This window comes from Melanerpes formicivorus, unplaced genomic scaffold, assembly GCF_026170545.1.
Source record: "Melanerpes formicivorus ecotype bairdi unplaced genomic scaffold, bMelFor1.0.p_v2 SCAF_2, whole genome shotgun sequence".
Lineage (NCBI taxonomy): Eukaryota > Metazoa > Chordata > Aves > Piciformes > Picidae > Melanerpes > Melanerpes formicivorus.
The window spans coordinates 58,095,603-58,112,006 of NW_027142354.1; the positions used below are offsets into that span (position 1 = coordinate 58,095,603).

Here is a 16,404-nt window from a genome sequence, read left to right on the forward strand (position 1 = left end):
GTTTTTCACTGAGAGAGTTGTTGGCCCTTGGGATGTGCTGCCCAGGGAGGTGGTGGAGTCCCCATCCCTGGAGGTGTTCAAGAGGGGACTGGACGTGGCACTGGTGTCATGGTTTAGTAGTCATGAGGTCTTGGGTGTCAGGTTGGACTTGATGATCTTTGAGGTCTTTTCCAACCTTATTGATTCTATGATTCTATGATTCTATCTATCTATGTATTTATCTATCTATCTATCTATGTATTTATCTATCTATCTATCTATCTATCTATCTATCTATCTATCTATCTAATCTATTCACCTATCTATCTACCTACCTATCTAATCTATCTAGTCTATTTATTTACCTACCTATCTACCTAATCTATCCAGTCAGTCTGTCTGTCTATCTCTCTACCTACCTATCTAGTTAATCTCTCTCTCTCTTTATCTATCTATTTAATCTATCTATATCTCACATGCATATGCTGAACAGTGTTATTTTACAAAGTTCCCTTTGGGATGTCCTTTTCCTCCCCTGTATTTTACTTAATACACAAATGATCAACAATTATTTTCTGAACCAGCAGGAAAATGAACAAGACAGTAGACCAAAAAAAGCTGTGAACAAAGCAAGGCCAAGTGGGGGAAGCAGCTAATATTATCAGCAGATCCAAAGATAATTAATCATCTCTCAGGTCTGGTTCTGTTACACCACTTCATATAGATTGCTCATTCAGGCTTTGATAAACATTACCACATAAATCATGCAGAACTGAACATCAGGAGCTTAGGAATGAGCCCACCTCACACTGGCCAGGCCACTGAGGGCGTGGGAGTTAGACCTGCAGCACAGGAAGGTACTGTCCCCAAGGGAGTCCTTGGTGCTGTGCCAACCATCATTAGCATTTAGCAGCAAAGCCAGCAAGAGAAAACACAGCCAAGCCCGAGTTGGAGAGGAGAGCAAACCAACATGGTTAGGGTTTATGGGCCCTGGGTTTGGTGCATTTTGTCAGGTAACTGTGGATCTAACACAAAGGCACTGAGGAACGTCCCTGGATGAAATCCTCGCTTCTGTGCACAACTTAGCAGTAAATCCCTGCAGTGAACTAGCTGTGGTCAAGGATTTTTCTGTAAGGCTCCCAAGATGCTCTTGAAGCAGGGGTGAGGGTCACTGATGCCCTTGCAGTTGCTAACTTTCTTCACTGGTGAACTCCTCTTTGGATACTATTTCAAGCACACAAACAGCACACAGAACAGCAGTGATATAAAAAGGGTCAGTTTGACATATGGGGATGCTTTACTGGACTTGTTTTCAACAGAACCACAGAAGGAGGGGGAGGGGGGAGGGAAGGGGATCATTGGAGACCATCTAGCCCAACCACCCTGATAATGCAGGTTCATCTAGAAGGGGTTGCATAGGAAGGTGCCCAGGTGGGGTTTGGAATCTCTCCAAAGAAGACTTCTCTGGGCAGCCTGCTCTGGCACCTTCAAAGGAAAGAAGTTTTTCCTTATGTTTTTCCTGGTCCTTTCTAGCTGCAGCAAGGGAGATTTGCCTGCTCATTGTGGGTAGGTGCAGATGCCAGCACTGCCACGTCGGCCAGGCCAAGCTTTTGCTGCGTAATTTGGAAGAACAGATGTTTTATCTGGGAACTTGTCCAGATCATAAAAAAAACATTCATGAGGAACTCTGTAGTGGCCTCTTTTGCCAGCAACAGTAGCCTCAAAAGCACTGAAGAAATACTGAGGAAAGAGCTGGATTTCTAAGCTGAGCAGAGCAGCAAAGACATTGCATGATTACCTTTGTGAGTGACATGCACTGCAGTGATAAACTAATTGGTGATTGCCTGCTAAATGGACTGAACAAAGCTGTAAACCCTGGCCCTGTTAATATGCTCATTATTTTTTCATCAGCCCTCTTTTCTCATTCTGTTCTTTTCAAAACAAGAGCCCAGGAGTGACATCTTTCCTTCCCATCTGCTGCACAAGCAACACCAGCAGAGACAAATGGCAGGAAGTTCTACAGGACTGCCAAGGTATGTGGGATCTTTGAGAGATCTCAAGGGCTGCATTTCATGCAAAACTGAACTAATAAAGGCTCTTCCTCATGCATCATGTCCAAACTGAAAGGAGTTTTAATCCACACAAACGATTTCATGAGGCTTCATCATTAATCCAAGGACTATCAAGCATATAAAAGGTACCTTGAAATGTGCCTTTTCCACACTCCTCAGCCTTGCCTTTTCTCTTAATGCCCTGTCCAATTTGTACTGGGAACACTTTAGAGGCTGTGTCGACAAAAGGCTAGTATCTGTCTGAAAGACCTCTCAAAACATCTTCTCCCCTATCTTCAAGACCCAGAGCTGCTTACCAGGTGACTGTGGAGATGAAGAGTGAGGAGGCAGCTGCACAGGAGAGGCCAGGCTGCCCCTGAGATGCACGACTTCTATCAGGCTCCTTTGGCACGCCTGAGCTAACCCACAACCAAAGCCACCAGCACTGTGAGAAGCTCTCCCACAGACCCACCAGCCAGCTGGGTCAGGGGTCCCACATCCAGCGGGTCCATAATGGGCAGGATCGAAGCCACAGCATTGTGAGCTATGTGGCAGCCATGCTGCCAGATGGGAGAGGATTGCTCTAAAGGCATGAGACTGAAAGTCTTGGAGGATGAGTTACCCATCACAGGGCCAGGGGCTGAGTAAATCCAAAATAGCAAGTTTCAATCTAGCTCAATTTTATGCAGTTACTGTATTCATGCAGTGCTTTAAGAAGCGTGAATCCCAGCACAAAGGAAACCAAACAGCAATGGCACTGCCTTGTCACTGCTGATTTCCAAGTTAGCTACACTGTGCCTGCAAAATTCCAGCTTCCTTGCGCTGCACCTCTTCAGCAGGCCAGTTAATCAGGTGCTGCAAATCAGCATAGCTCTGTGTGGAAGGCCTAGCAAGAACACAAGATGTTGCTCTCCAGATTAGTTTTTTGCTGAGCCCCCATGCTTTGTAAAGCCACTAGAGCAACTTGATAATGATGCATGAAATGGAAAAGCCTTCTGAGCACACCCAAAAGCACTGTGGAGGTGCAAAGCGGCTGCAGTGGTGCTCTGTCATTTGATGCTTCTTATTCCGCATGCCCTCACAAATACATCCAGGCTTTCCCTGCTTTTAAATAGGAGTAGCTCCACCTTATGTGATGAATTTACTCCTGACCTGAACTTTCACCACCACATGTACACAGCTTTAAATATCATAGTATCATAGTATCAGTCAGGGTTGGAAGGAACCACAAGGATCAGCTAGTTCCAACCCCCCTGCCATGGGCAGGGACACCCCACACTAGATCAGCCTGGCCAGAGCCTCATCCAGCCTGGGCTTAAACACCCCCAAGGATGGGGCCTCGACCACCTCCCTGGACAACCCATTCCAGGGCTTCACCACTCTCATGGTGAAGAACTTCTTCCTCACCTCCAGCCTGAATCTCCCCACCTCTAGCTTCATTCCATTCCCCCTAGTCCTATCACTGCCTGAGATCCTGAGCAGTCCCTCCCCAGCCTTCCTGTAGACCTCCTTCAGATCCTGGAAGGCTAAAGATGAAAATCTTCAGTGGTGTCACTGCACTGATTGAAATCAGCAGAGAATTTGGCCTAGTTACTCTCCTCATCGACATGTCACCCCTCTGAGGCCAGGGGAGTTGGATATTTTGAGAATAAAACCCGCTTTGGGGCCACATGTGTCACTATCACACATCAGCAGTAGTTCTTTCAGCATTACAAAACTTGCTGGAAATTGCTTGGAGAATTTCAATGTAAGTTTTCAGTACTTTTCATCTCCATAGCCAGAGCTCTACTCAAAGGTTAGCTGCAGGCTGTGGAGGAACCATAGAGAGATCACATGAAACACAGCCTGGTTTCTGGGAAAAAAAGCATATTCAGCTCCTCCTCTATACCATTGCTTTGTACTATTTTGGCCACTTTGGGGACCTTAAACACTGTAAATAGCTCAGAAAGCATTTGGCTCAACATCTCTGTCTATATATCATCAGGTCTACGATATAATGCAAATGCTTTAAATCCATCTTAACTAGGAAATTTCAGCTGCATGCTGCCAAAAACTGCCATTAGAATGGAAGCACTGCATGCAGTCACGCTCCTAACAGCCTTCCAGGGTTCATTCCATATGGAGAATGAAGGATTAAACATAACTGCCTCATGCACAGGACACTATTAACTTTGTATTAGAAATCTTTTTTCTCTTCTTTTCTATTTTTTTTAACTGGGTTAGCTTTTGTCAGCCAGGTAGCAGTGAGAGAAGAGGAGATTTAGTAGCAGTACGTGGGAATTAGATCATCCTGCATTTACTGTGGTTTAAGCAGTTGGGGAACTACAATCTCAGCTGTCAATGACATTTAGGGACGTGAGCTGTTACAGGTAAATTTTTGCTTCCCTACTAAACAGGGAGGGAGGGAAGAGAAATTGAAGATCAGTCCCCAGATGCATCACTTCAATGTAATCAAAGCAAGATATGTTCCTTAAAGCCCAGATGAGCCCCTCGAGTTGTCCATCACAGAGTGCAGGCTTTGTTCAAGATCTCTGGCAAATGGAGGAGCTTCTTTCAGTATTCAGTATCACTAGGGTTAGAAGAGACCTCAAAGATCATCGAGTCCAGCCTGTCACCACAGACCTCATGACTAGAGTAGGGAGGACACTACTGCCCACTGCAGGCTTGAACTCACGACCTTCCCATTAAGGGTCTTATGCACTACCAACTGATTCTGGGTCTTGACTCAGAGACTCTGGGGATACCCAAGACCCCTGTCCTTACTGGTTGTACTGCTGCTTCTTCCAAAACAGAACAATATTAGTTTGTTTTCTCTTGATTTGTTTGGAAGTTTCTCAATTCCTGACTGTCTGTAGCAAATCTCAAACTATGCTCAGTAAGCTTTGCTTCGATCCTCAAAAGTGGCTCTCAGGAAAGTGCTGTGGAGTAATTTGAACCTCTTGTCCACAGCTTTTAACACATTAGCTGTTGCCTTTGCTCTCAATTCCATCATTCAGCAATCAGATCTGGAGCTTTCTGCAATTATGTGACTCCCCAGGGAGAGGCTCTACAGAGTTCCAACAATACTGTTCATGGTCTTTCCCAAATTTAAGCAGAAGTTTGCTGTGTTTTCTTTTAAAAATCTTCATTAAACTGCTTTTAATTGCTTCTAATGATGTTACTGGAACTGTAGATGTCTCTGACACCATGTTTTCACATGCCAGCTTTTCAGATTGTAAAATATGCATAGTTACTGCTCTCTGGGGGCAGAGAGCCACTCCCAGAAGTGGGAGAGCTTTCTGCACTCCGTGCTCCTGTTGGTCCTTTTGGAACAGCCTCAGTGATAAATAGTAAAAGATTTCTGTTGACTTTTTGGAAACAAATGAAAATTAAACTTTAAAGGCAAGGCTTTAAATTATGGGGGGGGTTGATCTTCCTCTCATCAAACTCTTCAAGGATATTAAGTTCCCTTACCTGTGCACCAGCTGCTTGCGGCTGACACAAATAGCAGTTTCATAGTCATGGGTGACACACACTTTGTGTGGGCTGCACTTCACCTTCAAACATGGATCCTTGGATGGATCAAGGGCTATGAAGAAAAAAAAACAGACATTGAGAAAGAAAGTGAGAAGTGCACAGAAAGTTACCTCTTGGTTAACAGATGACAACTGCTTAGGCTGAATGAACACTCCCCCAGCTGAAAGAATAAATACACTGTCATCTTCTAGGATGTCAAAGGTTTGGTCTTGGATAATCATGCTTAGTACCCAAAGTGATGCAAAACACTGTGAGATGAGCTGCATTTAATGGGTGCAGTTCAGTACAAGAGCACAGAGTAGTGCCTGCACTTCACCACAAAGCTTCTCAGTCCCCAAGACACTTAGCAAGCACAGAGCTTTGAGGCAAACCACCTGATCCTTGGCTGAGCAAATCTGATGCTTAATGTGCTGTGCTTTGTTGTGTACTATGAGCTAATTGAGATTTAATGTATTCTCCCTTGTCAGTAGTGGACTTGGTGGAATAGGGTTAAGGGTTGGACTTGATCTTGAAGGTCTTTTCCAACCTAAACAATTCCATGGTTCTGTCCCAGTGGAGGCAGGAGCTCCACAGAAGCAAGGAGATGCTGGTGCATTAGGCACTGGAGCAGTCCCTTTGTCCCTGCAGAAGCTCAACAGAGGCAGACTTGCCACTGTGCAAGCCTGTCTGCTCCTGCCAAATTTCTCTAGACTGCTTCCTTATATGAGTGGTGATTTGGTAATCTTTGGAACAAAAAGAGTGGAGTGATTCAGAGCTGTGCTGATACAGCTCCCATTAGAGCCCTGATCCCACCTGGGAAAATTGCTTATAAATACTTCTGTGCAATCGAGTGCCATTTGAAAGGCTATCTATCTAAATTCACTCTCTTACAAAAGGATGTTTCTAAAGATCAGCAATAAGACTTCTCTGCCAGGATGAGTTACAAACACTCAAAAAATGGTTCTGTGAATACTTCCCAAGTCACAGGCAGAGAGAGAAATTTCACTATAGTTTAAGAAGTGAGTTTTAGAGAAGCTTTCCTTTCACATTATTTTGCCATGGATTTGACTTTCTCTCCCTCTTCAATGTGTCTTCAAATCCCATTTTACCTCTTGCCTCCCTCCTCACCTAATGGGCCACTCTGGGAAATGGGCAACTCTCAGTTTCATTTTGGGGACTGTATAAAGCTCTGAGCACACATTCTGACGACTGAGTTTCTCACTTTTAATAAACGATCAGAGAAACTTTGAAAGGATGCTGTTCGAAGTACAAAAAGTTTCCGTTTGCTCTGTACCAAAAGTCTTTGTTGTGACAGCAAAAGCACCTCCCACAAGCTGAGAATTCTTCTGTTCTCCTGCAGTGCTGAAGTGCTGCAGCTGCTCAGTGTTGGTTTAAACGGCCATGCTACAACTCATCCCACATTAACACCCATTACCCATTTGTGATGGACAATTGAGCTTCATTGGTCCAGGTCTCTGTAGTGGAATGCCTTTGGTGCAAGACAGGGGAAACACATAAACACAATCCCGAAGCATTAAAAGCTTTTTCTTTTAAATCCACTCAAATGGATAGAAAAGGTGAAGTGAGCAAGGAAGGAGCAAAGAGCATCTGTTTCCTACACCATAAACATCAAGGTATCAGCATCCAGTGAGCTGCCCTTAGGGAAACACACAGGTGGTATTTGAGGGGCCAGGCTCTGTCCCACCAAAACAACCAAAGGCTTTTCAGGGCTGTTTTCCTCTTAACTTTTGGTGTCTTTTCTAAGACTAACAGACACATCAGTACTAAGCCATCCCCCGCTCCTTACATTCCCAGAACACAAGTGAGATATATCCTTAATCCTCTTACTTTACTCTCACTGGAGACCAAGTTAAAGACTGAGGCAGGTATTTGAGAGGGATTGAAGTGACAACCAACGATTTCTTTACCTAGCTGTCTACCTAGAGATTCTCAAAGTGCAAAGCAGAGTGAGATGCCTTCCTCCTGCAAAGCATTTAATAAGTAAGCACCACTTGGAGCGTGAAGGGTCAGCAGACCACAGGTTCAGTGGGCTGATGTAATTCAAAGGTCACATCCACACAAAAATAATTTAATGGCCAGAAATTTTGCTCCCTTGCAGCTGGCCTTGCTCTTTTCCTGGAGCACATGCACACTGTCTGATTGTGCTGGTGACACATCCTTAATTCTAAGTGCTGCATCGACAGAAACCCTTGTACAAACTGGCTAGGAGCCCAGGGCTAATAGCTGCCAGCGTTGCTGGAGAGCATTCTCTGGCCTTGTGCTCAGTTTTCTATCAGGATGTGGGTTTAGCCTTGAAAGTCAGTGCTAGCTTGGCATAAATAGGAGAAGCAAGATACAGGCCCATGTGTGTCATCATGCATACTTTCAATATTTAGCTGCTTTTTCTTTTTTTCCCCAGCAAAATTTACTCTAATTGAGACTCCTTAGGTCTTCTAAGGCAATAAAAGTGCACAGCTTAAACCCACCACAACTTCTGAAGCATGGATGTTCTGAAATAGCATCACACTAGATTATTGTTAAAAGAAACACAACTGTCAAGGAATCTGCAATTAAAAGGGTGTCAGGAAAGGAAAACATTGTTGAGTGCTCATCAGTCTGATGCAGGGGAACAGGAAAAGGTGTGGCTGGAAATTCTGGTCACTGTTTCCTTTTAAATCAGGCCTCAACTTCTCTCTGCCTCAGTGTCTTGCCTTTAAAAGCTGAAAAGAATAATAATGCTGCCAATAATAATAATAGTAGTCATAATAATAGTAGTAATAATAATAATAGTAGTAGCAATAATAATAGTAGTAATAATAATACTACTAATAATACTACCACTAATAATAGTAATACTACCAGTAATAATAATAACAACAATAACAGTGTTTTCCCATCTGTGTGTTGGATGAATTATTTTTCATTCATGGTGGAAAAGCTAAGGATGATTTCTTAAATGGAGCACAGTATAGCAGCTTCATTTATTATTCATTACAGGCAGCCTTTTGTATGGTTCCAAACAGGACAAGGAAGTTTATTAACGAGGAGCAAAGCTGGGGGCTTTGACAGAGGACAGCAAAACCCCTCCATGACGTGGGTTATTATTTCTTGAGCTTCCCCTTATGCAGAATGCATGATCCCTACGAAGATAAAAGGTCAAAAGAGGGATTTGTGTGTCTGTGAAGTTCCTGAACATGTTAAATAAGTTCGGGAGGTTGTTCTACTGCTAAGCAACACAAGCCCTAAGGAGGGCTCATAATAAGAAACAATTTCTGAAATATGCTAATCAAAGATCATGCTTTGTTAATCAGATTTCTACATGACTAGGAGCAGATGCTCATCATCTGCAGAAGAAAAGACCCTTGGGAATAAGATGAAACGTAACAACCACATTTGTCATCGCGGTTCTTTCTGTCCTACAGCAATGAGTATGAAATCTTTGAAAATGAAGAGCCAAAAGTACCAACAGAGAAATGAAAGTGGGGGAGAGGAGTGATAAAAAGAGTTTTTTATTATCAAGATGTTATTTTATCAGCTTGAAGGGAAAACTACAGCCATCCCTTTCCTATGCCAGAGACTCTGCACTTAGTTACTCATGTCTGCCTGCACAGTAGTAACACAAATACCTAAAACTTGGCCCTGATATGTGAGGATTTTCCCACTTCTTCTTTAGACTGGGTCTCATGGTGGAATTGATGCTGTTAGTTAATCTGACCTGATAGTGGCTGAAGATTGTCCAAATCTTTTTGAAAGGATGTATGTCCAGCCAGCATTGGAATTAGAGGTTTTAAATGAACATAAATCCCTTGATGCAAACCCACTCCATCCACCCAGTTCAGCTCCATAGCTTCCTGTCCTGAGCTTCTCCCATGTTGTTCAAATCCCTGTACGCTTGACCTCCAAGGGAAGCATCCATCCCAGGAGACAGCTGGCTGAAAGGCAGGGAAATACAGTACTGCACCTCTCTCAGTATAACAATTTTCAGAGGGCTTTTATCCTGAGAAAATGCAGAATTTCTGGCTTTTTATCTGGGCTCTAAAGTCTTACTCTTCCTCCCTTAACACCTAGATGTTTCTGCTGCTGGCATTTGGCTTTTTGGCCAGCTGTTGTGGTACTCTGAGCTGGGATGTCTCTTCCTGCCTGGCAGAGTACAAGTGAAGAGGTGTGTAGATGGGATAAATTTCTGCTTCATTGGCCACCACATTTTTGTAGGAGAATTGTGCTCTTTAGGTCAGCTGATTGCCCTGCAAAGGGGAAAGGCTTTCATATGCACCCAGTGACCCAAAACCTTTGCTAAGCCCATTTATACATTACAGCAGAATCAGAATTCCTGTCATTAAGAGACAAAAGACCTGAATTTCTTTTTCTGGTCAAGCTCTTATTATGCACAGCAAGCTAAGCTCCCTCATAAAACTATAAATCTTTGTGGGTATTATTGTGGAGATAGCAGAATAATTGGTAAGCAATAAACACCAGGGATTTCATCAGACCATTAACAGCCTCCTAATGGTATGGTGATATCTCTTTCCAATACTAAAAGGATTACAAACAGCAATTGAATCCCAAATCCCTTCCCTTGCCAACCCCACAGGGCAGACCAGAGAACATTCACTTAGGAACCGAACACTTTCCTCTCCCCTCCCTGCACCATTCTCCAGGGGCTGGGAGTTTGCAATACGAATTGGTGCTGGACAAAGACCTAATCACAGCCTTTGAGATACTTTTCTGCTGTATTCCCTATTTGTGTGTATTACCACACACCAAGAAGACTTATGACCCGCAGGAAAGTCTTCAGCTCAGCCAGTGGCAGTGGCTGTGTGAGGCTGTGGCTCTCTGTGCTGCAGCTGTGGGTCACTGCGTTAATCACCACGGAGGAAATGTATTTTTCACACACTTGACTTTAAGAGGGTGATAACAAATAAATACTTCCAGTGACTTGCAGCAATGGATGTGTAATCCTGCAGAAACTGTGCAACTAGTTCACAGCAAGATTTATGAGCTTGATTCTGGTTTTATGACCATTTGTTTGGGGGAAGAGAGTAATTTCAAACTCATCGCTGCTTAGTGGAGCTGAAAGAAGCTACGCAATCAAACAGAAATGGCATTATGTAAACATTGGGGTTTTTGTTTGCAGAACTGCCTGACAATAAGTACTATGATCACTCAATGACAAAAATACTTCTGCATAATGAAATGTCAAGAGCAGTTGCTTTTATGCAATCCCCTTGGAACTGTTTTGACTATAAGAGCAAAGAAGAACATCTGTTGGGAAAGGTATGATGAACTGGAAAATGAGACCTGCTGTCTTCAATGCAGAGATCCTAGTGCATATTTTAAGACAAAAGAGATTGATAATAAAACAAAGCCTCTCAATTAAATGATGCATTACATTATAGGTGTGTATTTCAATATCATTATCTATTCCTTGATTCCAGCAATACTCAAGCAAGCACAAGGAAAGCAGCACAGACAGCTCCTGGCTGTATAAGGCAGCAGCTGGGGCACAAGGATGAGAAATCTGTGAGTGCAAGTGGGTCTGGGCAGGCAGGAGCAGAGGGCTGACTCCTCACTGGGCTTCCTCCCCATGCAGCATGAATCCCACAATCACAGAACAGTTTGGATTGGAAGGGTCCTTCAAGATCGTCTAGTTCCAATTTCCCTGCCATAGGACACCAGGTTGTTGAAAGCCCCATCCAACGTGGCCTTGAACACCACCAGGGGTGGGACATCCACAGTCTCTCCAGGCAACCTGTGCCAGTGTCTTACCATCCTCACAGTAAAGAATTTCTTCCTAATATTTAATCTAAGCATATTGATTTTCAGTTTAAAACTGTTACCCCTTGCCCTATCACTACACTGCTTGAAAACAGTCCCTGCCCATCTTTTCCCTAGGCCTCCTTTCAATACTGGAAGGCTCCTCTAAGGTCTCCCTGGAGCCTTCCTTCTGTTCTCCAGGCCAAACAACCCTGACTTTCTCAAAGGAAGCTCAAATGGCAGCTCTCATCAAGCTTCAAATCAGAGAGGCAATGTTACAAATCAGCATCTTGTTTGCCCTTACATCATGGTGACAGCCAGTGACAAAGTGTGATCAAAGCAGCTAAGCAGTGGCTTGGAGTAGTTCTCCTGTACCCTTCCATGCAAACCATTCCATAGCAAACATGCAAGAGTCGTGCAGCAGCCTAAAAATGAAATAATAAGAATCTCTACAAGGTTTGCCTTTGGTTTTTTGCTAGTTAAAGGGCATGGTTTCAACATGAAAGCTAACGTGTGACCGCTAAAGACTGTTTGGGTTGATTGAAGTAGATCACAAACTGCTCACAGAATTACAGCTTCTGCTCATCAGTAGATGATGAATTTATGCTTTCTCTCTTAAGGTGACCATGGGCATGCACACTAACTTAAAGAGCACTCAGGTGAACCTTGCTCTGCTTCCCTGTGTAAACAAGGTAGTTTTAAATGCTCCAAAGGTAAACTCCACCCAATGCATGTGGAACAACTCCACTGTTCCTGTATGAACAAGGCTACCAAAGAAGTTTGTGATGGACTTCTACAGCCAGTCAGAAGGTTTCTGCTTATACCTTTCCCCTAGATTTTCTAATTCTGAAGGCTGCCAAGTGCCCACATTGGGTGGCTGAGACCATGTTGTTCATTGCAGCCGAGTGTAACTTTCCTTCTCAGAGCTGATATTGTCAATAATTCTGATTCTAAAATGTTATTTAATAACAGATTACATCACTACCACCCCATCCCCCACCCAATCAATTGCAGATCATTGCCAACGGTTTTTTATGCTGCTTCTGCAAATCTTGGCATAAATCATTCTGCTTCATTAGGGAGAAAATTGGTGTTAGCCCTCCCCCAAGTCTAGGGGAGAACATGTCTTCGATTAACAAGCTCAGATATTTAAGTCTCTCTCTTCTGCATGCTCCCTCTCTGTGTAATTACTCAGAGCAATTTGCATACAGAAATCAATTCAGCTGAAAATTAATTACCCTGGGCCTGAATGTTTCAAACATGTATGTGAATTATTTTCAGTAAATGGAATTTCTCCAGGCACTTAAACAGTGACATCTCAAACTGTCAGCACTTATTCCATCATGGCCCAGGCTTTCGGTGGAGTTGTGTTCTGGAGCACTCTAACATTTGAGTGGCTGAAGACATTGGTACAGTGCATAGAAACAGCTAGTTTAATTTTTATAGGCACTTTCAAAAATCATTTATTATAGCTGACAGATAATTGCCTTTGACATTGCTGAGGGCCATCCACAGCAAAAGATGCTTCAAAGGACTATACAGAGTTCTGTTTGGAAGCAGAAGGGTAAGGACCCAAAGATTTAAATGAATTTCCCTGACAAATACACAGAAATCTGGGGCAGTGGAAATAAAAGAAAATAAACCTAGGACTGTAAATCAGGGAATGTGCTTCCACTGATGAATGTGATAAGCACAACCGTCAAGGTGGGTATTTGGCTAGAAGCCAGTGAAGAGATGGACAAGGCCAAAGTTGGTTTGTTAAAGAGTTATTTCTGACAATGAATTACTATGATTTATAGAATCATGGAATTGTTTCAGTTGGAAAAGGCCTCTAAGATCATTGAGTCCAACCATCAACCCAACACCACCCTGCCCACTACACCATGTCCTGAAATGTTATGTTTATAAGGATTTTTTATAGCCACCAGGGACAGTGACTCCACCACCTTCCTGGGCAGCCTGTCCCAATGCCTGACCATTCTTGCAGGAAAGAAATCTTTCCTACTATCCAATTTAAATCTCCCCCAGTGCAATTTTAAGCCCTTTCCTCTTGCCCTGTCAGTGGTCACTCTGAAGAAGTGACCAACCCCCAGCTCATTTCAACATCATTTTAGGTAGGTGTATCTCAATATATGCTGCAAATATATCTCAAATATTTCCCTACAGTGGGCCAGGTTTTAAATATTGTGACTACTTAGTTATGTTTTGCCAATACATTTATCTTCTTAACCCCTTATCTTGAATTTGAAGAGCCAAACATCAAACACCCACTGGAAACAAGCAGCTGTCAAACTCAGGTAGGTACTTGCTCTGTTTTTCAGCTGACTTTAGGTGCCCTGTTCACAAACTCCCCTTCCTGCAAGGCAAAAGTCCAACCAAGGGGCAGACATGGAGCCCCCACACCAGTTTAAGGAAGTCTGGCCTGGCAGCTGTGCTGTAATGCTTCCCTAAATTCCAAGCACTTCCACTGCACAGCAATTTGTGCTTTGTATGTGTCATACCTAGGAGCATGTTTCTGCAGACCCTGGTAAGCTGAAAACAAACCAAATCAAAACACCCCACAGACAGAAGGACATTGGTCAGATGTTCCACTCAATTATTAATTCCAGGAGGTAGAGAAGGTACAAAAATATCCCCATCCTCCAGGACTCACAGGGCTTTGGCATATGTTTACTGACAGCAGCTCTACAGCTTCTGTTTGAGCCCTAAAACCCCCCAGGGTGATCCAGTGTCAAGCTTCCTGAGATGGAAGTGTAGAGCTTCAAAAGACTGCTCTAATCTTTAGTTGGTGGAACATGATAAAGTGAAGAAACTTCTGCTTCTGCCCTGCAGGGAGGACTCAGCTCTGCAGCATCTGTCTTAGAAGATCTTAGCAGAGGAGCAGAGCTGAGAAGCTGACTGTTTCCTTCGGTCAGGCTCAGCTCCCTGCTTGCTTTTCAAAGGTATCCCATAGCCAGGCAGTTAGGTGTCTCTACCCCCAGGCATCCTGATACTTCCTCCAAGTCATCTCCACTCCACCAGCTTTCCACCACAGCAGGCAAGGCTCAGGAGAACCACTGCTGACCCCCGCTGCCCCTTGGCTGCCTCCAAACCCAGCCCTACCTCTTCTGGGATGCAATAAAGTCCCTCAGGCTTCTGAGCTCAGTTTTCTGGCCAATGAGTGGAAGCAAAAGAGACAGGAAGCACTTGGATCTCCACGTGGGAAGAGCTGCCTAGCTGCTGACAGCTTGTGAAACGATTGTAAGTCACATTGTAGTTTGGAAGAAGCTGAGGCTGCACTTTCCATATCTGTGATCCTGAAATATCAGCTGGTTCCCTGCCCTCTCCAGATCCCAGCACCAGAACAGAACTTTGCTTTTCATTCGCTCTCCCAAAGCCAGGAAGGTTTTGTTCTCATTGCTGCTGGGGAAATACTGAAAATGCAAGCTACAAGGATGTTTTCAAATCAAGGCCTTACAAAGGACTTCAAATCACTACTAAAAAGAAAGAAATTCTGTAGAAGAGAACTTTGAGATCTCAGAGTACTTGGACATAGCAATCCTGCAGTTATGGTGAAATGCTGGGTATTATTTTTTCCCTGTGAACTGACCTAGACTATTTCTGCTTTATTATTATTTATTTTGTGAGATTTCATTTCATACAAATTGTTTTCCTCCCAGGCCAGTGTAAGCAAAGCAGGTTCTGCCTTCTTCAGAAAATGGTCTAAATTATTCATGCATAATTGGAAACTCTTCCCAGTTCAGATAACACAAACATATATTCTGATTTGCTCAGAGAGAGCTTGCATCATAAGTCATGAAAACACTTCTGAAGCTGCTGTAATTTCTACTTTAACTGAAGCAATAATATAATGGGGAGAAAAAATTACCATGATTTAATTCAGACAGCTAGTTCATGAGCTCCTGAACCCTTTTCCAGTCTTGATTACAAACCATAATGAAGTGCAGTCCTGTGAACTGTGCATAGAGAGAAGCAGCTGAAACAATAAACAACAACTCTGCAGTTCTCATTGAGAAAAATCTCCTACCAATCAAATGTCACCATTCTTCCCACAGATATTTCATGCCACTTGAACACCACGAATCACAAACACATCTCCTGATGTGTATTCTTTCGGAGGTAATGCAGAAGCAAAAGGGCATGGCTGTTATTACCAATTCCACCGGCAAAGAGGACAAAATAAGGCCCAAATGACTGTTTTTGCACACCACTATCTCAGTGTGCATAATGAGAGCCCTTTTCTAACACAGCATTGTGGAGAGCCAGGCAAGCAATAAAATTCAGGGTCTGAATTCTCTGCAAGGCTGAGGAGTTTGCTCTCTTTGCAGGCAGACTGATTGTCAATGTGGTTACAGTCAGAGCAGCTCCCAGCCAGGCACCCTGCCTGTCTCTACACACTCCTATTGAAATTTCAACTGAGATAAGGCATGCAGCCCTGGGAATGAGAAGAACTCTGCTTCTTCCAGGAAGTTTTTCTGCTTGTTTGCTAGGATAAATGAATTTACTCCAAATGTTACCATGCATTGAGTATAAACACAGGAGCTCGTTTTGTGCTTAATTAGTAAGGTACAACATGGATAGCATTCCTTGAACCAGTATGTCATGGAAGAATTATCAGCTTTACCCTTGTCCTTAGCATCTTAGCAGGTGAGCAGTGGCTGACCTACTCACAGAATCATAGAATCAAGACCATTGAGCCCACCTATCAACCTAACACCACAATGGCCATTAGACCATGTCCCAAAGTGTCGTGTCAGGGTGGGTTTTTAACACCTCCAGGAACAGTGACTCTGCCACCTTCCTGGGCAGACTCTTCCAATGCCTGACCCCTCTTTCAGTAAAAATACTTTTCCTAATATCCAACCTAAACCTCTCTTGGCACACTTCCCTCATTCTACATTCTATGGGTCAGGAAGGAAAGGGCATGTTCATGGTCTAGTAGGAGGTGCCCTGCCCGTGGCAGAGGGGTCTTCCAAGCCAAGCCATTCTATGATTCGATGTTGTCCTTTTTTCCTGCCATTACTGATTGTGTGACTTGATAACTGAGTTGCTCCTTTGATGCTTACTTCCCCTTTTCATGGGGTAAAATGGGGATAGCAATACTTTCTGTCTAGGAATCACTCTG

General features: G+C 43.5%; 1 protein-coding gene across 2 annotated transcripts in view; it reads right to left on the bottom strand.

The window, feature by feature from the left end:
• Window positions 1-16,404, bottom strand: part of SPOCK1 (SPARC (osteonectin), cwcv and kazal like domains proteoglycan 1) — a 309,361-nt gene that overhangs the window by 129,511 nt on the left and 163,446 nt on the right. For both annotated transcript variants that reach the window (XM_068163062.1, XM_068163053.1), the window contains exon 4: window positions 5,484-5,598. In XM_068163062.1, the coding sequence (XP_068019163.1) occupies window positions 5,484-5,598 (115 nt within the window). The remainder of the gene's footprint in view (window positions 1-5,483; window positions 5,599-16,404) is intronic.